At 40.0% G+C, this 26,397-nt stretch overlaps 1 protein-coding gene across 1 annotated transcript; it reads left to right on the top strand.

Moving 5' to 3' along the window:
* Nucleotides 1-453: 453 nt before the first annotated feature.
* On the top strand, nucleotides 454-25,927 carry LOC306767188 (voltage-gated delayed rectifier potassium channel KCNH5-like; the record flags this gene model as incomplete). The annotated part of the gene is made up of 12 exons (XM_079255110.1): nucleotides 454-526; nucleotides 1,970-2,093; nucleotides 3,107-3,213; nucleotides 3,360-3,488; nucleotides 4,353-4,468; nucleotides 4,608-5,000; nucleotides 5,522-5,614; nucleotides 6,792-7,221; nucleotides 20,061-20,260; nucleotides 22,764-23,016; nucleotides 23,250-23,446; nucleotides 24,797-25,927. 12 exons carry the CDS (start codon nucleotides 454-456, stop codon nucleotides 25,925-25,927), a joined length of 3,246 nt encoding a protein of 1,081 aa, XP_079111236.1.
* Nucleotides 25,928-26,397: the final 470 nt, after the last annotated feature.

Genomic DNA, 26,397 nt, shown 5'->3' with positions numbered 1-26,397 from the left:
AAACAGAGCCGTGCTGACCCCCCCACTCAGCCCACCTCCCTCCCTCGCTTCAAGATTTACACTTCCGCTTTTCTCTATAAAATAAAAGCTGACAGTACATGGCAATGGTGGTAATGGTGGCTGATGTTAGAAAATCAATCTGATGAGGCTGTCCCTAGGAAAATTCAATGTGTGTGTATATATATATATATATATATATATATATATATATATATATATATATATATATATAAAACATTTGGGATAAGATAATCATAATTTATATAAATGATAATTGTTTTGAGTATAAATTACTTTGAGGCTTTTAGGTTTTACACAGCGCCCCGGATATGGAGGATACTTAAAGTCTTACTTGACCAATGAGCTCCAGTAGTTCGGTCCTCGCTGTGTGATTGCTGATAACACCTCCACCATCATCGCGCAGCATCGAGTCTCTGTTCGGAACCCTCCATCATGCATGGGGGCAAAAGGGGGCTGGTGGCTCCGCAAAATACCTTTCTAGAAAATATTGTCCGGCGCTCCAGCGGTGAGTTTTATTATCGAAAAAGGAAGAATTAACTTTTTTTATTTTTTTTTATTTTTATTGTTTTCATAGTAACATTTTACAACCTAAGGTTACTCTGACACACAGTATTGGGATGTATAATTGATGTCTGATACATTTACTGGAAAATATCGGTAAACATCTCTCTCTCTCTTTATTTTTCCAAGTTAGTCTACACAGTTTTATCTGACAATGACTTTTATGTGCACAGATGAATTATGTAACCAGTCAAGATTCATGTATAAAAATCTTTGGATTATTAGAGGCTACCTAACTGAATGTGTAATAGTCTATCACATAAGTCTTTTTGCATGTTTAAAATTGCATTAGCAGCATAAAACAATCCATGAATAATTTGTTTAACTTTGCTTATAGAAATTATGTCAAAGGATTAAGGATTAAGTTAATTGTTTGTAGTACAAAACTGTGGAGTTGTGTTTGTAACAATAAATAATTAGTTTAGCAACGTAAAATGAGCTCAAAAAGCTCAAGACGGGATGCATGGTGTCTTGTCTGAGTTTTTTTTCCCTCCAGCATTTTAGAATTGCAGTCAGAACATTCATTATGTTTTTGTTTTTGTTTTTGTTTTTTTAAAGATTGTGTTTGCAGCCATTTGTAAAAGAGGACTTTCTTCAGGTTTAGAGGATTATTTATGGGATGTTATACATTATGTGTCTTTTTGCATTTCTTGCTCTTTAACACATGTGCACATACATTTAGTAGAGTTACTGTAATGTTCTTTCAATAATTGTTGATAAAAGCTTCTTGTCAGACTGCTCAGTTTCTTCATGGTACAGATTAAATGTTTGGAAATTCTCCGTAGTTCTGCTCACTAATATGTTGAAAGCATATTTGAGTCATTATTGTTGTCTGAGTGGCTCATTTACAAAAAAAGCAAGCAGAGTGGGTACATATATAGGAAAATGAGCCACTCTGACATTAAGGTTTTAATGTAATGAATTTGCAGACATAACTCTGTCTCTGCTGACTACAGACTGACTGCATCGTAACTGTTGTGAAGCTGAGGAACTTTTTAGCTTGCCATGAATATTTAATTTGCATTAAGAGTGGAGCATAAACATTTTATCAGCAAATATTTCTGCCCCACGACTCCTCGGATTACTGCCACTTTAAATATTGATGACTTTTGTTGTTTGTTTTTTTTATTACAAAGAGCAATAGGATTATTTATTGTGGTTTACTGTTTTCACTTAGTATTATTTATAGAGGTTTAATTCAACAATGAGAATGATCACAATCACACATACCTTTAGTTAGAGGCAACACTTGAAGGGTCAGTGGAACTTAAGCCAGTTTGTAACTGCAAATCGCAAGAGGTGCAGTATCCACCTGGTTTTTTATTGTTATAATTTTTTATTTATTTATTTTTAAATCAGTCTTGTATTTTCCTGTGTGTTGTTTCAGAAACCAGTTTCCTATTGGGGAACGCGCAGATTGTGGAGTGGCCAGTTGTATACAGTAATGATGGATTTTGCAAGCTATCTGGATACCACAGAGCTGAGGTTATGCACAGGAGCAGCACATGCAAGTGAGATGTCAGCTATGTTGAGTCTGAAAATAACAGGAAATATTTCTAAACATGACTTTTGGAGATACAAAGTAATCTGAAACATAAGAAATGTTGCAACATTCAAAATGATTTTATAGTACAGAGAAGATAGAAAAAAAAGAAATTTAAATAGTTAATTTAGTTTTAAAATGACAGTTTTACATTAAATAAATAAATTTTTACCTTGCTGAACTTTAATTGTTTGCTCTTTACCAAATGTATGATAGATATGATAGATTTAAAAGGGAACTCCATTCCCTAGATATTCACTCATCTAAAAAATAATTCTTCAAAGGACTTATCAAATTGCACCAGATCCATGATCCATATATTTATAGTTTAATAACTTTTATCAGTCAAATATTATTTAAAGTTTTTTTATACTTTGGTATTAATCTTGACTTGTTCCGAACCCTTTAAGTTCTTGTTTATTTGCCGTCTGGTTCCAGTCATGTGTTTATCGGGTTTAGGTAGTTGTGATTGAAAAAAGAAAAAAAAGAGGACCAGAAATAAGCTAGCATGGTGGCGTAGTCGTTTGCACTGTGGCCGCACAGCAAGAAGATCGCTGGTTTGATCCTCGGAGGCTCAAATGGTGGACTTTCTGTGCGGGGTTTGCATGTTCTCCCTGTGTATGCATGTGTTCTCTCCTGGTACTCCTGCTTCCTCCCACCGTCCAAAGACATGCATGTTAGGTTAACTGATTACTCTAAATTGTCCCTTGGAGTGAGCGTGAATGGTTGTTTATCTCTGTGTTGGACCTGTGATGGACTGGCGATTTGTCCAGGGTGTATCCTGCCTGTGATTACTGGGATTGGCTCTAGCTTCCCTGCGACCCTTAATTGGACTAAGTGGTTCATAAAATGAATGAATGAAATAAGCTAGAAATCACAAACTAAATATCAGTTTTGACAAGTATATGATTGCTGGTCTTTTTTTTAATTTAAATAAAAAAGTTGTATCTTTAATCCATCCAAAATTTTTCTTTTTTGCAGTTTTATGTATGGTGACTTGACGGATAAAAAAACGATTGACAAAATCAAACAAACGTTCAACAGCTACGAATCCGATTTCCATGAAGTGCTTCTCTATACAAAGAATAGTAAGTATGACAACTTTTTTGTAACAGTCATCAAAAAGCCTGATCACATGTGACATCTCCTTAGTTACTTTTTTTTTTTTTTTTTTTTTTTTTTTAGCTTTCTTTCGTGTCACAACACAGCTCTTTATTTTGTTTGTTTCCAACAGGGAAACCAATATGGCTTTACATGCAGATTGCCCCAATCAGGAATGAAAATGACAAGGTGGTGCTTTTCCTTTGCACCTTCAGAGACATCACACTTTTCAAACAGCCCATTGAAGAAGAATCAGTTAAAGGTGAGAAAGCTCATCTAGAAAATATAACCACTTTAACCTGATGACATTTAATAATGTTTCATACTGGAACATCAGGCTTTATTTCAGAAAATCTTAGCAGTCAAGTGAAAAACAGCGGAGGATGAAGTGCAGCCACAACTCAAGTCTGCATGAGTGGCTGTGACTTAACGGACATTTGTCTCCTGGTGTGTAGCATAGAACTGTCCAGGTGTTGTGTGTTCAGGTCAGTGAACAGCGCTTTCTCAGGGTCTATGCAGCAGCATGTCCCTCAGGATTAAGAGACTTTTTCAGAGACAACCAGTAGAAAGAGAAAGACAGACAGGCCACATGGAGAAGAAGCTGAATGAAAATAGCAGTTGTATGCAGAGGACAGGTTTTACAGTAAAAACTGAAAGATCAGCAAGTCCTCCCAGCAAGTCCTCTCAGCATACGTCTGTTCTGTCACGCCATCTTTATCTTCAGTTTTCTATGCAAAACATATTTGATCACTAATATGGTAACAGTTGGCCGACATACTACAGTAGCTAGATTCATTTGGTGCATTTACCAAAATATGGTCATATTTTAAGTACTTAAAAACTCCACTTAAAACTTTAAGTCCCTAGACAAAAAGGGATATTCCAGTCCCTTCTGTTTAAATTTTTTTTTTTTTTTACATAATATGATATTTGACTGTTTGTCTCTGTGTGGCCCTGTGATGGACTGGCAAGCTGTCCAGGGTGCACCCTGCCTTTCGCCCAAAGACTGCTGGGATAGGCTCCAGCTTCCCCTTGACCCTGAATTGGATTAAGCGGTTAGGAAAATGAATGAATGAATGATATTTGACCATTGTTTGCCTGCATAGATATGCCTATCTGTTCACAGGGTGGACAAAGTTGGCCAGGCTCACAAGGGCGCTTACCAACAATCGCAACTTGGTGCAGCAGCTAGCACCGCTGAACAAGACAGAGGTCAGCCACAAACCTTCCAGACTGGCTGAGGTGAGCTGGCCTGACTAAAGAAGCAGATTTCAGATTATCTTTGTAAAATGTAAAGATAAAACCGTAAACTAGCTCAGGCTTGAAGAGCTTTTACCTGATCTTCTGTCTTCATGCTTATAAGTGTTTCCTTTATTTACAGGCTCTTCAGCTCGGATCAGACATTCTTCCACAGTACAAACAGGAGGCCCCTAAGACCCCTCCACACATCATCCTCCACTACTGCACCTTCAAAACAACCTGGGACTGGGTCATCCTCATCCTCACCTTCTACACTGCTATCATGGTTCCATATAATGTTTCCTTTAAGACCAAGCAGAACAACTTGGCTTGGCTGGTGGTGGACAGCGTGGTCGACGTCATCTTTCTGATCGACATTGTGCTCAACTTCCACACCACATTTGTGGGTCCAGCTGGGGAGGTCATATCAGATGCAAGGCTGATACGGATGAATTACTTGAAAACGTGGTTTGTCATTGATCTGCTTTCCTGTCTGCCCTACGATATCATCAATGCTTTTGAACATGTAGAGGAGGTGTGTAATCTTTAGTATGCTTTTTATGGGTTCTTCCCATGTACTGCATGTGTTATTGAGTTTTTGTGAACATAAAAGGTTGGTGTATTAGTTAATGATTGATTTATGGGAGTATCCCACAACAATGGGGATATCCTTGAAGTTAGTAAGGCTAATTTGTGTCAGCTTTTATGTCCACAAACCAGAGATGCGTTGAAATGCTGTGAGACAGACGGAAATTGAAACTAATTTGAGACCACTGAACAAACAAGGATTCAATGAGCTTCATCTTTTTAAAATTTTCCATCTGACTAAGTGCAGCTCAAATCCATCTTGTTCGATTTCACAGCTTGAATGTGAAATATAAATGGGTGAGATGCAAGTTGCTGTGGAAGTGGAGGTTCCTCTAAAGTGCATGTCTTGTATTTCTTCACAAATAATGACTGATGTTCCCTTGATAAATGATTTCTTTATACAATAACTTTGACAGTTTCAAAGTTCTTTCCCCTGTAGTTTTACACTGAATATGTTTTCTTATAAAGGATGCCGCCGCCCAACATGCCTCTCCAGCCAGTCATCTTCGTGATTTTTCGCACTACAGGAATATTACACGAACAGAAGACTCTGTTCTCCCTGTGAGTCTTACTTTTCAAGCTTTTCAACGTTTAACATAAACTGTAAATAAATTCGAAGTGTGTGATAAAATGTTCATTGTCACTCAGATTTATCGCCAAACCAAAAAAGTTCTTGGAAATGAAATGTTTTAATACTTTTGAGCTCATTGTTTTTTCTTTCTTCTAACCCTTGAGGTTTTTATTTTATTTATTTATTTATTTAAATAAAAATTCTAAAAATCTCCTTAAGACCCCACTAAAAAGCCCTCAGAATTAGTTGATTATTTAGCATTTAGCTGTTCAAAAAACAGACATAGCTAAAGAACTTCAAACATTTTCCATCAAGAATAACAGACATTAATATGATTTAGTGTGTCTACATTTTAAAATCAATCAACCTGTAATGAAATTCTGAACCCATTTAACATGTTAATGTTGTAAAAAAAAAAAAAAAAAAAAGGCATTTTAACAACAACTATCATTTCCTTTACATAACCTCATCATGCAGTGGATTTAAATAAAATAACCTTCATAGCACTTAAACAATAATACAGCATAATATAAAAAAAACATAATTTGATTTAATTTAATTTATTTTAATTAACAGGACTTTGATTTATTTCTCTTTGGGAAAACTATTGAGGATAAATACTTAAAATGCTTTACAAAAACATATATGTTGTAGGAGAGAGTTCAGGCAGATGATTAATATGCTCATGAAGGTAGGAGGACAGATTGAAAGCAGCAGACATGTATTTTCAACAGGTGTTGATAGTCAGTAAATGGAGCTACAAGAAAAGTAAATATTGGGCTTGCCTGCACCAGGTGGTTGAAGTGTGTTTACAAATTAATATTATTGTTGTTCCATGTCTGCCTGATGTGATAACATGTGGCTGTTAGTCAACACATTTGCAATATGAACATGTAGCATGCACTTAATGTGAATATTGTGTTAATCTTTCTGCTCTAATGACAGGGTAAAAAAAAAACCCATGTTAATTAATGAAGATATGATAGATTTTTTTTAAAAGGCACTGAAAGTCACATGCTTTTTTACAACTAGAAATATTTCCATTTTTGTGCTTTGAGGTTTTAATAGATTATCATGAAAGATTACGAATAGTTTGAACTAGATGTGTCACTTTTGCTTTCGAGGCGTTGAATGTCTGACTCACTGTTTCTTTGTCTCATCCTGCAGGGTCTCAGCAGCCTCTTCAGTTCTCTGAAGGTGATCCGCCTGCTGCGTTTGGGCCGAGTTGCCCGGAAGCTAGATCACTATTTGGAGTATGGAGCGGCCGTCCTGGTGCTGTTGGTGTGTGTGTTTGGCCTGGTGGCTCACTGGCTTGCCTGCATCTGGTACAGCATAGGGGACCATGAAGTAATTGATGAGACCACCAACAGCATCAAAACGGACAGCTGGCTCTACCAGTTGGCTCTAAGTATTGGGACGCCATACCGATACAATGCTAGTGGAACAGGCCAGTGGGAAGGCGGTCCCAGTAAAGACACCCTGTACATTTCTTCCCTCTACTTCACCATGACGAGTCTCACAACCATTGGCTTTGGTAACATTGCCCCGACAACAGATGGTGAGAAGATTTTCTCCGTGGCCATGATGATGGTGGGCTGTAAGTACTCAAAATTTCTGTTTCAAAGTTTGCAGGAAGACTTTCAAATCTTCTTTGCCCCTTCAAATACATGTCATGACATTAAGCGTCAGCTGAAGGGGAAACAAATCTAAAAGATCCGACGTTACATAACAGTATAATGGTATCATTATTTCAGCTCTTGCATGATAGTTAATGGAGCAGTACACTGAGAAGACATTATCATGGCAATAAAGTTACACAGAGAGAGTGTGATGCAACGGCACAAGCTATGATTTTTATTATGCAGCTAAAGGAGACATGTAATACTTAAACATGCCAATCAAATGTCTGCAGCGGCATCAACTGTAGGTACTCTGTGTACAGCTGAAAACCAATATAGAGATCCTTCCGGCTCCCCATTACTCTGCTGTTTTTCTCTCACTCACCACTCACATTGCCAGCAGAACCTTGGAGGAGATTAAACAGTCTGAATCTTCTTTCTTGCATTCGTGTCAAGAGCAGGTTCTTCTCATCATTTGCTAGCTAAATCACAGCTGATGATGTAATAACACAAGTTATATGTGCTGTACTGGATTTGAAGGATCTTCACTTAATATGTTCCACCTTCCCATGAGTAATATAGATCCAGTTTTAATCATAGATCAGTTGAAACAGTCACCGGTGACTTTATCAAACGTCCCTTGAGAGCACAGGGTAAGACCCTCATTGGTGTTTCAGAACTGCTCTAAGTCTTCATGATACACATTCAGAAAGGTGTTGGAAACACTTTTTCAAGATTGTGGTCAATATTTACATGATGCAATCACACAGCGAAGCAGATTTGTCAGCTGCTCATCAATGATAAGAATCTCCCGTTCCACCACATCCCAGAAGTGCTCTATTAGAGATCTGGTTACTATGGAGTCCACTAAAGTACAGTGAAGAAACCAGTTAGAGATGATTTGAGATTTGTGGCACTGTACATTATCCAGTATTCAGGACTGCTGTGGCGCTCAAATGATCACTGAGTACAAACAAACCCAAAGTGTGGCAGGTAAATATTCCCCACACCATGACAACACCAACCTGAACCACTGAACGAGGCAAATGGACTCATCCACGCATGTTGTTTAGGCCACATTCTGACCCTACCTTCTGAATGCTGAAATCACGACTCAACAGACTGGGCAATATTTTTATAATCATCTATTGTCCATTTTCTAACAGCCTGGGCTAATTATTTTGTCCAATTTCTGTTCTGAGCTGACAGGAGTGGCATTCAGTGTGGCCTTCTGCTTCATCTGCTTCAAAATTTGGACATGATTGGATATGTATCAAGAGATGCTTTTCTGAATACCTTGGGGTAGTTTGTTGCATTTGTCATCTCTAACTAGTCTGTCCATTTCCTTCTGATTCCTGACATAAAGAAGATATTTTGGTACAGATATCTACTGCTCATTGAATATTATTTCTTTTCTGGACCATTCTCTGTAAACTGTAGGAATGGTTGTGAGTGAAAATCCCAGTAGATCAGCAGTTTCTGAAATACTCTAACCAGCCTATCTGACACCAACAACCATAACACGTTTAGTCACCTAAACTTCCTTTCTCGCCCAATCTGATGCTCAGTTTGAACTTCAGTAACTTGTCTTGATTATGTCTACATGTTGCTGCCATATGATTGGCTGATAAGATATTTGTGCCAACAAGCAATTAAATGGTTGTACCAGATGAAGGGGTCATTTCGTATAGATGTGTCCTGTCAGAAAAGTAATCTATATTATTTTATTTAAACTTAATGTATTTATCTAGACCTATCAACACTGTAAATATTCTTATTTCATTTTTATGTTGTTTTTTTTTTTAAATCAAAACATAACACAGCTTTGATAGTTAGTTTAAACATTGTGCACTGGCTGAAAACAAAGAAACCCTGGCTTATCAATGACAGAATTTGGCATCTAGTAAAAGGAATAGATCTTTATCCCTGATGGACTTAGAAACTCCTCACACAGCATTGTCTTCTGTCATGCAATTTCACATTTCACTGCAGCCTTGAAGCACAGCTGAGAGTTTAGGATTCGACTTTGTCTATAATAAAATGTGACATGTTCAGCGCCCATCACAGCCTGCTCTACGAATGTCTTTCTGAAGGTTGCTCATCACAACAGGAAGACATTGTCTATGGTTAATTCAGTTTTACTCAAATTATTTTCCTCAACCATCTTTAAATATTTTCCTCTAAAATTCATAGTTTGTATTAAATCTCATGGTGAGATATTAAGGCCACGCAGTCATTCTTATATGCTGAACAAAGTCCAAGTGAAGCTGGTCAGATTTTTGTTTGACTAAATACTGAAGTTTTACATGTTTTACATAGAGCTGAATGATGTTGAAGCTTGCATAGTCTTGTGTGACATGAACTCAGAGATGATGCAGTTCTACACGCAGACTTCAGCATGTACTACATGATTGTGTAACATCACTGGCATTTAATATAGTGTAAATTGCACAAAGAGTCTTTTCAGAGCTTATTCTCTAACAGTAAGAAAGGCTTTAATTTAGGGATGTAACTACATGAATCATGCTTAAATGTTACTTACATGAAATATGTTTATCTGCTCACATTATAGAATTTATATATGTGGAAGTTATTAAAAAAAAGAAGTTACATCTGAATGGTGTTGAACTGTAACACTGAACAAAAATTAATATTTTTCTTCTGGTGCATTTTATTATCAGTGTCCCTTGATAGCGTACCTAAGTGTCACCTCCTCCAAAGTATCTGTGTCACAACTCACCTGCATGCTTAAACCTTTGACCTGCTCTTCAAAAACAGCATGGAAAGTGGTGCAATAGAACTAGCTGGAACACAGAAACCGACAGCTATGCTCCAAGGTTCTTACTCACAAGAGTTAACACTCATTACTCTGCCCTGATCACAAGGACCTCTCACTAACTCTGCCGTGTCGAGTTCAGTTGTGGCCAATAAATCTCATGCTACAGATACAGTAATTATGTGAAAGGAGCAAGCGATTGAAGAGAGGGAGAAATTGCCTGCAGGCTGGAGTGGTGTAAGTGGACAATGAGCCATCACGTTAGATAGGCGTCCTAACCTCTGTGATCCTGCTGTGGCGAGTGGAGACGACGTTTTCTCCTTGAGTGGGTAAAACCTCACGATATGAGATACTGACTGACTCTTTGAGGCCACTGCAGCACGACACTCTCCCTGAGAAAATGTGTAATATAAATGGTATTTTAGAGACTTAACAGTGAAAACTATCATCGAAAGTTCCCAGTCAGCATTAAATAGAAAGCAACAATGACACCCTCTTTGAAAATAACTTATTCCTTAAAATAATTCAATTTACACAAATAATTATGTATTTATTGTTGTGATTATTGATAATATTAATAATAGTTTAGTAACAGGAAAATAATTCATTTAGAAGATTCACAAAAGGAAAAATACTGAAAAATCAATTTTCTGTATCTGCTTATTTCAGTGCAGGGTTGTGAGAGACTGGAGCATATCTCAGCATCTACTAGGCGAAGGGCAGGTACACTCTGCAGGTCGCCAGTCCACTGCAGGATACAGGATGATAAGAAATCTTGTGATCTCATCATGAATTACAAACAACATTAGGATAATTCAGTCTGGAAACAAGTAAAGCAAAAAGACCAAGTTCAGACAGTGCTGCTTCGATGCAATCACCATATGCATGTTTAAAAAAAAGTAGAAGCTGCATTTATTTAAAGAACAGCTTGACTGTTGTCGAACTAAATAAATAGGATACATTATGAATAGAAGTAGAAATGATAAACTTAATTTTTGAACAGATTTTCACATTTTTGCATAATATTTTAAAGGCCATTTTTATTATAGTCTTTAACTCCAAAAAGATCAATATATTTCTATAATACACAATATATTTCTATAATACACTTGAAATATAAATCCTAGCAGCTATGTTGTCTGTGGCTTTATGCCCCTGGTAAGGTCGCCCATGGCAAACAGGTGTCATAGGGAGGGACCAGACCAAGCACAACTCATCAACCTCTATGATGACGACAAACCTGGGCATAAATGTTCCCTTGCCCGGACGCGGGTTACCAGGACCCCCCCCCCTCTGGAGCCAGGCCTGGGGGTGGGGTACAAGAGCGAGCATCTGGTGGCCATGCCTTTGCCTGTGGGGCCCGGTCGAGCTCAGCCCGAAAGGGTGACATGGGCGCCACCTCCCATGGGCTCACCATATGCGGGAGAAGCTGTAGGGGTCGGGGGCAGGGACCCTGGCAATCCCGGGCTGCAGAAACTGGCTCTAGGGATGTGGAATGTCACCCCTCTGGTGGGGAAGGAGCCTGAGCTGTGTGCGAGGTTGAGGGGTTCCGACTAGATATAGTTGGACTCACCTCAACGCATGGCTTGGGCTCTGGAACCAGTACCCTCGAGGGGGGCTGGACTTTCTTCCACTCTGGAGTTGCTCATGGTGAGAGGCGCCGAGCAGGTTTGTTTGTTTGTTTGTTTGTTTGTTTATTTATTTATTTGGATCCCCATTAGCCACAGCAGATGCTGCTGCTATTCTTCCCGGGGTCCATAAAAAAATACAATAATATTACAATGACATACAACAACCATTATACAATCCATTGTACAACTGATAAAACAGTTCTTTGGAGAAAAGACACTCAACAGTACATTTTTCAGTACAATAAATCAATAAAAAAAATTAAAATAAAAATAACATCCAATAGATATGATTATTTCAAATTACAGACTTTAATCTGAAACAGAAGAGCACATCTCTATGTTTAATTAGTAAATCAGTATTCAATATTTAATTTGTAAATTTACTAGTGGTATTTAGTAACTTTACAAATTTATATTTATTAGTAAACATTATAGAACTACTTTCCAAAGAGTCATCCGTTTAGTAGAAGAAACTCTTTAAGAGAAATTTTGAATCTTAGTTGATTTTGCATGCAAATAATTTGCTTAGGCAGTAGATTCCATTCATTCATGCCCCTATATGCAAATGTTCTTTTCCTGTAATTTGTCACAGCTCTTGGTAAAATAAATTTGTTTGCAGATGCATGTCTAGTTGCATAATCATGTATGCTGGAACTAAACAATAGATTTTGGTAGAGAGTCTGTGGTACTTTAGTGACAGAAACATTCCTGAACATACACAATAAGGAGTATAAAAGCCTATCCTGAACCCATAACCACTTTAATTTTTGATGCATAAGTTTAGTGCTGGTGTAATAATCACAATGAAGTACTAGACGTGCAGCTCTATTTTGTATTAGTTGTAATTTTCCTATATTTTCAGTTGAAGTATTAGACCATGCAGTTGGGCAGTAGTCAAGGTTTGATAAAATTAGAGCCTGTACCATTACTTTTGTAGCTTCTCTTGTCAGAAAGTATGCGTATCTCCTAATCATAGTAATCACACTCCCCATTTTGGCACATAACATCTGTACATGTTTTGACCATTATAATTTATTATCTACTACTATTCCTAAGAGCTTTGTTTCATTGACTTGTTGAAGTGAGCTATCTTGTATTTTAAGATGCAATAGAGGATTTAGGTTAATGTTATGGTTAGAACCGATTACTATACAGTGCGTCTTTGAAATATTTAAAACTAATTTATTTTCATTAACCCATTTAACAACAGCATTCAACTGTATCTGTAAGACACGGTTCAACTCTTCTACAGTAGCAGCTGATGCATAAATTGTTGAATCATCCACATACATAACAATTTTGGCCTTTGAGAGAACGAGGGTAAATGATTAGTATAAATATTGTACAATAAAGGACCAAGACTGCTGCCTTGCGGGACTCCGCATGTCAACCTTCTGATATTGGAATAACAACCATTGAAGAAAACAGTCTGAGTTCTGCCTATTAAATAGCTGTTAAACCATGTTATAGCAGAATCATCAAATCCATAGGTCTGTAGCTTCTTGATTAATATTGTGTGATCTATTATATCAAAAGCTGCAGAGAAGTCTAGCATGATACTGCCAACCAGTTTCTTTTCCTCAATGCCTGTCAGCCAGTCATCAGTCATGGTGGTCAATGCTGTTGCAGTTGAATGCCCTTTTCTATAGGCATGTTGGTTTGGAACAAATAGTTCCTGGTTACTAAAATAACTGTTAACTTGAGTATATACAATATTCTCAATGATCTTTCCAACAGCTGTTAACAGACTTATAGGTTGACTATTTTTACCAGAAAAAGGTTGTTTTTTGTTTTTGAGCAAAGGAATAATTTTGGCATTTTTCCATTTTTGTGGACAGACACCTGTCGTTAAGCTTAGATTTATGATGTATGTGATAACTGGCGCAACAAAATCAGCTACCATCTTCAGGAGGTTTCCATTCATTTCATCGACACCTGGTGGTTTATTTTTAATATTTTTTTTAGCATTTGTTTCTGTAAATACATTAGACCAGCATATATTTCTCACATCCTCCCTGAATGCATCTTGGTTGAAAGTTTTGAACGATCTTTTGTAAATAAACCTAGGCCCCACCTTCTCCACTTTTGCTTTCCGCAAAGTAGTAATTAAATATGGTCACTACAGCTTGTTGGAACAGAGATAGTCCTTGTACACAATTCTGGAGCATTTGTAAAAATATAATCAATTCAAGCTGAAGTAATTGTACTATCATTTTTCGGGTAAATTCTTGTTGGCATGCTTACTAATTGTACAAGTCCTATTGCAGTTGCAACATCAGATAGTTTTGCTCTCAATGAACAGTTATTTGATAGCCAGTCAATGTTAAGGTCTCCCATGAAATACATCTCTAAACCCATAGTACTGCTGTAGTCCAACATCTCAGTCATTGTAATCAGGTATTTGCTAGCTGCACTGGGAGGTCGATAACAGCATCCCACTAGTATTGACTTTATATGAGGTATGTGTATCTGCAGCCATATGACTTCAATGTTGTAGTTCATTAGATCTTCTCTCATCTTCACAGCTACATGAGATTGCACATAGAAGGCCACGTCACCCCCATATTTATTTCTGTCTCGTCTGAAAATATTATATCCTTGAATTCTTAGTTCATTATCATCAAAAGTATCATCTAAATGAGTCTCAGAGACAGCTAGTATATTCAAATCATTAGATGACAAAATATCTGTAATTTCTGACACTTTATTTCTGATGCTGTTTATGTTGATAAATTTTCAAACCTTTTGCTTTGTGTACATTCATTGGCATGCTGCACCAAAAAGAAAATACAATTTATATCTGGTTTAACACTTGCATCGGCACAGCTGTTAGTGCCCTTTAGGGGTACTGCTGCGTGGGTATATAATCAACTTGTCTTGACGAAGAAAAGCAATGTCACCTTTTCCCCGAGCTTCTTTCATTTTGGGGATCAATTCCCTTCTTTTCCTCTTTACTTCTTCTGTATAATCTTCATTGATGTAGATCTTTGTTCCCTTAAGGTTTTTCACTCTTTGTAGGACTGCTAGTTTGTCTTTCACTTTTAAAAATTTTACTAAAATAGATCTGGGTCTCTCACTGTTTAGTGATACTTTCCCCATTCTATGTGCCATTTCCAATTCAATATCTCTTTGCAGCTCCAGATTCTTTGTGAAGATCATTTTGACTTTTTCCTCTACATCTGCCCACGTTTCTCCTGTTGACTCTTCCACCCCATCAATGACCAAATTGTTCTTTGCCCCTCTAGATGTTCTGTTTTATCAGAAACAGCTAATAGGCTCTCACAGACTTTTAAAAAGTCAGATTGTAAGGTATCACAGTGGGTAGTCTGTTTTTCTATTTTAGATTTAATGTCATCAACCTCTTTTTGTGTGAATGTTAGGCTCGCTTTTATTTCTTGAACTTCCTTAGTTAGAGAATCTATTCTTGTGTTTGTAGTCTCAATGATGATTTTCACAAAACCTTTAAAGTTCTCCTGCTGCTGTTGAATCAAAGCATTGAACATTTCTTTCTGCTGATGTAGAAGTTCATTTACCTGAGCAAATGAGGCATAATCCTCCTCAGATTTTAAGTCAGGCTTCTGTTTGGGTGGCATTTCTAGCAGATATTCTTGGTAGCTCCGGCCTGGATGAAGCTCAGGCAGCCCTGATGTAACAGCTCCGGCCTGGATGAAGCTCAGGCAGCCCTGATGTAACAGCTCCGGCCTGAATGAAGCTCAGGCAGCCCTGGTGTAGCAGCTCCGGCCTGGATGAAGCTCAGGCAGCCCTGGTGTAGCAGCTCCGGCCTGGATGAAGCTCAGGCAGCCCTGATGTAGCAGCTCTGGCCTGGATGAAGCTCAGGCAGCCCTGGTGTAGCAGCTCCGGCCTGGATGAAGCTCGGCAGCCCTGGTGCAGAGCCTTCAGCTAGGGTAGGCCTAGTCTCACCTTGCCATCCAGTCAGTATCAATATCACAGCAGTTTCTTTTTCACATTTCATGCACTGGAAACCAGTTCTTGTCATTCATTAGAGGGCATGGAAGTGTGACCAGTAAACGAAAGTGTAGGGACCAATGTGACCAATAGGAGGCAGGTGTGGGCATTCTCATCAGCCCCCAGCTTGGTGCCTGCACGTTGGGGTTTACCCCGGTGGACGATAGGGTAGTTTCCCTCCGCCTTCAGATGGGGGGGACGGGTCCTGACTGTTGTCTGTGCTTATGCACCGCACAGCAGTTCAGAGTACCCACCCTTTCTGGAGTCCTTGGAGGGAGTGCTGGAAGGTGCTTCTTCTGGGGACTCCATTGTTCTGCTGGGGGACTTCAATGCTCATGTGGGCAACGACAGTGAGACCTAGACAGGAGTAATTGGGAGGCATGGTCCTCCCCCTCTGAACCCAAACGGTGTTTTGTTATTGGATTTCTGTGCTCGTCATAGATTGTCCATAACGAACATCATGTTCCAACATAAGAGTGTCCATATGTACACCTGGCATCAGGATTCCCTGGCCCGCAGTTTGCTGATCGATTTTGTAGTTGCATCGTCGGACCTGCGGCCACATGCCTTGGACACTCGGGTGAAGAGGGGGGCGGAGCTGTAAACTGATCACCACCTGGTGGTGAGTTGGCTCAGATGGTGGGGGAGGAAGCGGTCAGATCTGGCAGGCCCAAAGGTGTCGTGAGGGTCTGCTGGGAAAGTCTGGCTGAGTCCCCTGTCAGAGCGAGCTTCAACTCCCACCTTCAGCAGAGCTTCGAACATGTCCCGGGTGAGGCGGGGGACATTGAGTCCGAATGGGCTGTGTTCCGTGCCTCTATTGTTGAGGCGGCCAGCCGAAGCTGTGGCTGTAAGGTCGTTGGTGCCTGTCATGGCGGTAATCCCAGGACTCGTTGGTGGACACCAGCAGTGAGGGATGCCGTCAAGCCAAAGAAGGAGTCCTATCGGTCCTTCTTGGCCTGTGGGACTCCGGAGGCAGCTGATGGGTACCGACAGGCTAAGTGGCATGCGGCTTCGACTGTTGCCGAGGCAAAAACTCGGGCATGGGAGGAGTTCGGCGAGGCCATGGAGAAAGACTCCCTGATGGCTTCGAGGCGATTTTGGTCCACCATCCGGCATCTCAGGAGGGGGAAGCAGTGCTCCATCAACACTGTGTACAGTGGAGATGGGGAGCTGCTGACCTCAACTCCGGACGTTGTGGGTCGGTGGAGGGAATACTTCGAAGACCTCCTCAATCATACCAACACATCTTCCGATGAGGAAGCAGAGCTGGGGGACTCAGGGATGGACCCTCCTATCTCTGGGGCTGAAGTCGCTGAGGTGGTCAAAAAGCTCCTTGGCGGCAAGGCCCCGGTGGTGGATGAGATCCGCCCGGAGTTCCTTAAGGCTCTGGATGCTATGGGGCTGTCCTGGCTGACACGCCTCTGCAGCATCACGTGGACATCGGGGGCAGTACCGCTGGATTGGCAGACTGGGGTGGTGGTCCCCCTTTTTAAGAAGGGGGACCGGAGGGTGTGTTCCAATTACAGGGGAATCACACTCCTCAGCCTCCCTGGTAAGGTCTATTCAGGGGTCCTGGAGAGGAGGGTCCGCCGGATAGTTGAATCCCGGATTGAGGAGGAGCAGTGTGGTTTTCGTCCTGGTCGCGGAACAGTGGACCAGCTCTATACCCTCTCTGGGGTCCTGGGGGGGGCATGGGAGTTTGCCCAACCAGTCTACACGTGCTTTGTGGACCTGGAGAAGGCATTCGACCGTGTCCCCCGGGGGCTCCTGTGGGGGGTACTCCGGGAGTATGGGGTACCGGACCCCCTTGTACGAGCTGTCCGGTCCCTGTACGACAGGTGTCAGAGCTTGGTCCGCATTGCCGGTAGTAAGTCGGATTCGTTTCCGGTGAGGGTTGGACTCCGCCAAGGCTGCCCTTTATCACCGATTCTGTTCATAACTTATATGGACAGAATTTCTAGGCGCAGCCGAGGGGTTGAGGGGATCCGACTTGGTGGCCTCAGGATTGGGTCCCTGCTTTTTGCGGATGACGTGGTCCTGTTGGCTTCGTCTGGTCGTGATCTCCAGCTCTCGCTTGAGCGATTCGCAGCCGAGTGTGAAGCGGCTGGGATGAGAATCAGCACCTCAAAATCTGAGACCATGGTCCTCAGCCGGAATAGGGTGGATTGCCCTCTCCGGGTCGGGAGTCAGGTCCTGCCTCAAGTGGAGGAGTTTAAATATCTCGGGGTCTTGTTCACGAGTGAGGGAAGGATGGAGCTTGAGATCGACAGACGGATCGGTGCGGCGTCTGCAGTAATGCGGGCTCTGCGCCGGTCTGTCGTGGTGAAGAAGGAGCTGAGCCAGAAGGCGAAGCTCTCGATTTATCAGTCGATCTACGTTCCTACCCTCACCTATGGTCATGAGCTGTGGGTCGTGACCGAAAGAACGAGATCTCGTATACAGGCGGCTGAAATGAGTTTCCTCCGCAGGGTGGCCGGGCTCTCCCTTAGAGATAGGGTGAGGAGCTCGGTCATCCGGGAGGGGCTCAGAGTAGAGCCGCTGCTCCTTCCCATCGAGAGGAACCAGTTGAGGTGGCTCGGGCATCTGGTCAGGATGCCTCCTGGACGCTTCCCTGGTGAGGTGTTCCAGGCACGTCCCTCTGGGAGGAGACCCCGGGGAAGACCCAGGACACGCTGGAGGGATTACATCTCTCGGCTGGCCTGGGAACGCCTCGGGATCCCCCCCGCAGAGTTGGCAAATGTGGCTGGGGAGAGGGAAGTCTGGGCTTCCCTGCTTAGGCCGCTGCCCCCGCGACCCGACCCCGGATAAGCGGCAGAAGATGGATGGATGGATGGAATATAATGCATAAATATGCAATAATTATATGATATACTGGTAAGCTCATACAATAGAAAAATGCTGAAATATAGACAAATAAATAAAATAAATAGTTAAATAAAAGAGATAAATAAAAATAAAATGAATAAAAAAATATCAGCACTTGTTGTGCAATTAGTGTGTTGAGGTAGTGAGGTCACATGACTAAAAAGCTATTGAACTTTGAAATCTTAAAAAATTCATATAAAATAACCCAAGATGAAAATGGAGAAAATAAAGGCTGTGCAACATGTGGCAGGACTAGCTGAACCATTAGGCAGTGTTTGAAGTGTGTAGGTCACATGACTAAAAAGCTATTGAACTTTGAAATCTTAAAAAATTCATATAAAATAACCCGAGGTGAAAATGGAGAAAATAAAGGCTGTGCAACATGTGGCAGGACTAGCTGAACCATTAGGCAGTGTTTGAAGTGTGTAGGTCACATGACTAAAAAGCTATTGAACTTTGAAATCTTAAAAAATTCATATAAAATACCACAGGATGAAAACAAGGAAAATAAAGGCTGTGCAACATGCGGCAGGACTAGCTGAACCATTAGGCAGTGTTTGAAGTGTGTAGGTCACATGACTAAAAAGCTATTGAACTTTGAAATCTTAAAAAATTCATATAAAATACTACAGGATAAAATACTACCATGTCCTCCGGGGGCTCCTGTGGGGGGTACTCCGGGAGTATGGGGTATTGGACGCCCTTGTACAGGCTGTCCAGTCCCTGTACGACAGGTGTCGGAGCTTGATCCGCATTGCCGGTAGTAAGTCAGATTCGTTTCCGGTGAGGGTTGGATGCCGCCAAGCCTGCCCTTTATCACCCAGCTGTGGGTCGTGACCGAAAGAACAAGATCTCGTATACAGGCGGCTGAAATGAGTTTCCTCCGCAGGGTGGCTGGGCTCTCCCTTGGAGATAGGGTGAGGAGCTCGGTCATCCGGGAGGGGCTCAAAGTAGAGCCGCTGCTCTCCAAATTGAGAGGAACCAGTTGAGGTGGCTCGGACATCTGGTCAGGATGCCTCCTGGATGCCTCCCTGGTGAGGTGTTCCAGGCACGTCCCTCTGGGAGGAGAACCTGGGGAAGACCCAGGACACGCCGGAGGAATTACATCTCTCGGCTGGCCTGGGAACGCCTCTGGATCCCCCCTGCAGAGTTGGCAAATGTGGCTGGGGAAAGGGAAATCTGGGCTTCCCTGCTTAGGCTGCTACCCCCGCAACCCGACCCCAGATAAACGGCTGAAAATGAAGATGAAGACACTTAAAATATTATCATTGTTTTTAAATTAATTTAAGTCTATATAATTGGTGCTCACAAATACAATTAATGTAATCTTCCTTCATTCAGACTTCTGAATGCTAAATTAACAGTGACTTTTAACATAATATACATATATATATATATATATATATATATATATATATATATATATATATATATATATATACATATATACACACACACATATATGTATATACAGCAACTCATGATCCCTCTTTCATGTAGTATAGAGTAAATTCACCCTGCATGTAAATATGGGTGTTTTTCCTCCACTTGACTTTGCCCTTTCATTTTTTTCTTTTAGCATTGCTGTATGCAACTATCTTTGGAAATGTCACCACCATCTTCCAGCAGATGTATACCAACACAAACCGCTATCATGAGATGCTCAACAATGTGCGTGACTTCCTTAAGCTTTATCAGGTTCCCAAAGGTCTGAGTGAGAGGGTCATGGACTTCATTGTCTCCACCTGGGCCATGTCCAAGGGTATTGACACAGACAAGGTATTGTTAATTTTGATGCTTGCAGCAGCGATCATTCACTAAAAATGTAGAATTGTAAATGTAAAGTATTTTCTAAAAACAGTCTATATACAATTCTTTTAAGTGTAATGTCAGCAGGGTTACAGTCAGACCCAACAAGCTTGAGGTTGCAGAATCCACAAACCTATAGGTGATGCCACTGTTATTATTTCTATATAGTCTATGCCAGTGGTTCTAAAAAAAAATTGTTAGTACTGACCACTCACTACTTTTGTGATTTAAGAAAAAATATCCAAGTTTTAAAGCCTTGCAATATGTAATAATGTTATAATAACCCTCTTATGATTAAATTGTAAAATTTCCAAGTATTTCAATAAGTGTCTGATGAAATACTAATGAGCTACACTTTTAGAAAATATTATAAACAAACAGATTTTTTTTGTGGAAAAATAATTACTTTCAACAATATTTTCCCTTCACACCCAATGATTGCTGGGATAGGCTCCAGCTTCCCTGCAACCCTTCATCAGACTGGGAAGTTCAGAAAATTAATGAATATTTTCCCTTAATTATACATTTACAAAAATGTGATTTTGTCTGCATATTTTATCTTTAGTTATTTTATTTTTGTTAAACATTTTGTGGATAATTAAACTGTAAAATAATTTAACTGGCATTTAAATGGTTAAAAGTGTTGAAATATTTTGATACTTGGTAGTTTGAAGCAGATCTGAAGATTTACAAGTGGTTCATGACAAAAAAAAGAAAAAAAATTGCTGATGTATGTTAATACATCCGATTTTTGTGCAAAGATATTTTTTGCCATGAAGGTCCTAGAACACACTATAAAAATACAAAATAAATCAAATAAATTTTGTAGATAATCATTGACATATCCATGAGTTTAACTACCACAAAGACTAGTTCCTCTAATATTTGTTATATGAAAAATAATTTAGTTTTAGTTTTTTGTATTAAATGAGGTAGTAATTTAAATATTCAAACTGACAGGCTTAAAATAAAAAAAAATGATTGAATGTTTGGCATTTTTGAGTATTACAGAAATTTTAGGTTATGATGGTCACTGGATAGTACTAAATTTGAGGAAGCTCAGGGGTTAAGTCAGAGAGCTTTACAAGATAAACATGTTATGCCTTAAAATGCCAAAAAATAATTTTATTTTTATGCCTAAAATAATTTGTTTGTATCCCTTGAGTGTCTCAAAGCATCTTGAAGAATATGTGTACCATCATCTGAGAAACATCAGTCTATGCAACATGTAGCTTGTTTAATCTGAACAAAAAGTCCAAATATCCTGTTTTCACAAATACTGGTATTATAAATAAAATACTGATGTTGTCGACTTGTTTGAGTGAACTTTCATCTTTTAATTTGTGTTGCTGGAGCGTTGCATCATGATACATTAGTGGTTTAAAGTCTATTGTATGCATACTGCAGTATAAATTCTGCATATAACTGTGTTCAAGTTGATCAAGTTTACATTTTGTTCTGAAGTACTAAATGTTGTGTTTCAGCTGAAGCTTATTTCAGCCAGCAACTCCCTGCACTGACGTTTTACTGCCTGATAACTTCATAGTAACAAAATTGCATTGTGTGTATTTGTTTTCTTATGTTTTTTTTTTTGTTTTTTGTTTTTTTTCATTTTGGAGGGAATTTTATGACAATCTAAACTCACATTTATGGTTTGCCTTTGTCTTCAGCCTGTATACTAGGCTCAGCTAACTAGTTGATAATATTTTGCATACCAGAGAAAGAAAGTCAACCCTCTCCTTTAAAAACCTTTTGATTGAAATGTTCTCATGGACACTATAACCTACAGTGAAATGTTGCGACTACATGACAAATATGTTGGCTTCTTTTTTTTTTAATTCCAAATTGGTGTTTTGTGTGAAGATGTAGTTCTGTTGTAGTCTGCTTTTCTGACCAAAAGCTGTCGAGGAGCTGTGCATTTTTGCTTTAAAGATAGAAAAAGTTACCAATGACAGAAATGCAACTTAAGACTGATTGTTTTCACAAGGTCTTGAAATATTTGGTAAAAAGAAAAGTTAATAGCAGCCTACTGTATTAAATTCCTGAGCCATCTCTCATATCATGTATATTTTTCTTAAGAGCCCAACTGTCTTGAAATCATGTAAAATGGTCTTTACCAACAGTTATTCAATTTTTTGTGAGTTCATTGGCAGCTTTTTCTCTCATTTTCAGCCTGCCTGTCCCAACCTATTTTCAGAGGAAAGTGTAAAGTAGTGTCTACATGTAAAGGAGTCAGAAGTTTAAGGAAGAACTAGATATGCTAAATCTCAGGAGAACTGGTCTGAAAATCAGTGGCCACAGGTATTGTGGAGTAATGAATCCTTCCCAGGCCCCAGACCGCAACATTACAGATGCAGTGTGGGATGAATCTAACAGAGAACGGAACAAAAAGCAGCCATCATCCATAGAAGATTAACTAGTTGACGATTGTAATCATTCACAAGTTGTTCTGACATTGGACCATCTCCCTCAGGTCCTCTCCATCTGTCCTAAAGACATGCGTGCAGACATCTGCGTTCACCTCAACAGACAGGTGTTCAATGACCACCCGGCGTTTCGTCTGGCGAGTGATGGCTGTTTACGCTCCCTTGCCGTGGAGTTTCAGACCATCCACTGTGCACCTGGAGACCTCATCTTCCATATCGGAGAAAGCGTTGATACCCTCTGTTTTGTTGTCTCGGGTTCACTTGAAGTCATCCAGGACGACGAGGTCATTGCAATATTAGGTAATAATGGTTAATTATCTTTGTGAAATAGATCAGGCCTTGTCCGCAGACATAAAGCTAGAACAGATGTAGTTGTACTGGATTTAAAATCCAGTGGTTTCTTCTAATTTCCACAGATAATTTCCACTTGTAATCCTCCTATAATTTATATTTTACTGGAACATGTTCGTGTTGTGGAATCAAGCATTTTTCTTCCCATTATTAACAAGCTGAGGATGTTTGTTCCCGTTCAGGTAAAAGTGATGTGTTTGGAGACGTGTTCTGGAAAGAAACCACGCCTGCTCGAGCCTGCGCAAATGTGCGAGCGCTGACTTACTGCGACCTGCACGTCATCAGGAGAGAAGCTCTGATGAGGGTGCTGGACTTTTACACATCCTTCGCCAACTCATTCTCCCGAAACCTCATCCTCACCTGCAATCTGCGGAAAAGGGTAAAAATGACTGAAACCTGTGTAGCTGCTGTTTTATCTTCACAAACAAGCATCAGCGTATGTGAAACAATATGTGAAACATCAATTTTTAAGTGTTTGAGCTATTTTACGACTTTTATTAGAGCTGGACTTAAAAACACAACACCTGGAGTAGATTTAGTAAAGCGCTGAAAAGAGTTTGTAGAAATATAAATGACTACTTTCCACAGTACTGAAGCTGCATCATAAAGGAAATTAATGTTTATTCAACCCAACTTTATATATAAAGCACTTTAAAACAACCAGAATGGACCAAATTTCTGAATGAAAAACAAAACTCATGATAATCTTAAAAGAGAATTAGTTTGTGCATCTGTATGAAACTCAGGAAATGTATCTCCTTCCAGACGTCTCTTGTTTTCTACGACTGGGTTCTATATTTTATTTTACTTGATAACCCATTCAAAGTCAGTACAGCTTCTTAGTTGTGTGCTTTCTTTAACGCTTGCTAATAAAAACCTCTGAATCTTTGGAAACATATGAAATGTCAGCTTTACAAACACCTTCATACAGACTATGACTGATTCATAATTATTTACATTTCTTTAAGTAACTGTATTCTTCCATTTTACTCTATCTTGTGCAACACAACTGTCGGAGTGGACGTCTTATTGCTTGCTGAAATCAATCTCAGTGAAGCAGATCCTAATCTAAAGAACTTGCTGCTGTGGGTTATAAAATGTAAAACAAATCAAATATATTAAGGTGAACATAACATTTTTTATTTTTCATTTGAGCAACTTTTGCAAGTGTTCAGTCCTGCACAAACTTACTTAAGCATAAAACAAAAAGAAGCAATGACTCGCAAACCTTTTAAACTCTTTATTCAGATGTAAAGATTGCCTGAGTGGGACTGTTGGACACCTGTAAGCCTAAATCAAGCAAGAGAGGGGAAAAAAATAATTAATTCAGAAAATTCCTTAATAGCTAAGAGTTATGTTAAATTAAATTTGGAATCACAGGTTTTTTTTGTTTAGTTCCTGGCAACAAATTAAAATTCAGCTCTTATACATTTTCAAAAACAATAAAAATTGCTCACTTTTAATGATATTTGATTTGTCTGTAAATTGCTTTTGATTGTTAGAAGAAGCATGTCAAATCAAAAATTAAATTTAACCGTTTCTTTTCAACTCTCCACATTTTTGTCCTTTTGCTCAGTGCTGCTTTATGTCAGTGATGTTTTAACATACATAGCAGCTTTAGCATTTAAGCTATATTTGTACTGTAAGTGTGACTCAGTTGCTCTAATCTAAATGACTACTTATAAGTTATATATCTGATCACCGTTCTCATACAGAGACTGTCTTGCAGATAATCTTCAGAAAGATTGCCGATGTGAAGAAAGAAGAGGAGCATCAGAAGAGCCAGGTGGTACTCTCCATCCCTGATGATCACCCTGTACGCAAGTTGTTCCAGAGGTTCAGACAGCAGAGAGATGCTCAAAGCCCTGGAGAATCGCCCTCCCACTCCGATCATAACTGTGTTCAGGTGGAGCCGCAGCATCGTCACCACACCGACACGAACTCTCAGACTCAGCATCAGATCGTGTCCTCGCAGCAGGAGCCCAACTTTACTGTTCACAGCAGCACACCCTGCTCAGGAGGGGAGAGTGAAATGTGCAATGTGGCTGTACATCGGAAACTGTCTGTCCATGCTGAAAAATCAGAGCAAAGTTGCACAGAAGGGGCTCTTGGGTCTAAAGCAAGGCCTTGTGATGAGAGTCAGTTTCGTGAGAGGGCTCCTAGCAGTGTTGCAGGTGCAGAGGGCGGTGCAAGTGGTGTCCGCACCAGCAGCAGAGGTGCTCGAGGGTGGGCAAAGTTTAAGAGTGCCACGTGTGCTGAACCAACACGTCCTACTGTGGAACCAGACAAGCAGAAAGCAGAGTGGCCAAAAACATTGCAACACTCAGAACAAACTTCTGTTGCCATCAATAACCAGGAAACGGAGGAGGGCAGACAGATGGGGAACCCTGAGGGTGACGTCACTGTAGGAGAGGCAGAAACAAGCATCCTGCATAAGACTGACTCATGCGACAGTGGCATCACAAAGAGTGACCTGCGTATCGATAGAGCTGGAGAGTCAAGAAGCTCCTTTGAGCGAAGCCCAATGGAAAGGAGCCCGATGGAGAGAAGTCCATTTGAGCACAGTCTGGGAGTTTATTCTGAGGTTTCCCTCAGACAGTCTTTCATACAGCCGTCCTCTGAACAAGCTCTGATTCAAGCCACGCTGCATGAAGCCAAGCTTGAGCTGAAAGCAGACATTAAGAAACTAAGCAGCCGACTGTGTGTCTTGGAGTCACAGATGAGCGAGATCCTCCGGTTGCTGTCGATGAAGAGGAGGTTCTCACTACCTCCAGCTTCGTCAAAAGCAAGAATAAAAAGTCAAGACTCAGTCGCCATCTCAATGCCTGTTGCACCTGAAACTGAAGATGAGCGTTTTTGAATATTCCTCATCACTAGGATCTCTTAGTAAAACAGATTTAGATAAGCACCCTGCATGTCCCGCTGGAGTGGAAGAAGCTTATTTTATTACAAATGTCACTGCATGAAGAAATCCTTTTGCTGTAACCTTAACCTTTACGAAATCCCAGGAATTTTTCTAATAATCTTATGAAGCACTTTTGAAGCTGATTTAGATTCAAGAGCTTTTAGAAGGTTCAGGAGCAAATAAGGAACAAGCAAATAAATGAAACAGTTAATTCAAGAAAATGAGTACATTTCAGATGTTCGTCAAGAGGAATGGGTCCTAAACTTTCATGTATGAAATTCTGATGAAGGTGCTTGTTGAAACATGCCAGCCTGAGGAAGCAAACTTTAAATTAATACCATTATTTCCTTTATCATCCATGTAAGCTAATTGCACACTTCATCTTGTTTGCTTTTGTTGCTAAGGGGAGCAACTACCTTTACAGT

This window comes from Telmatherina bonti, assembly GCF_933228915.1.
Source record: "Telmatherina bonti genome assembly, chromosome: 16".
Taxonomy (NCBI): Eukaryota; Metazoa; Chordata; class Actinopteri; order Atheriniformes; family Telmatherinidae; genus Telmatherina; species Telmatherina bonti.
This window is presented reverse-complemented; position numbering and strand designations above follow the sequence as displayed.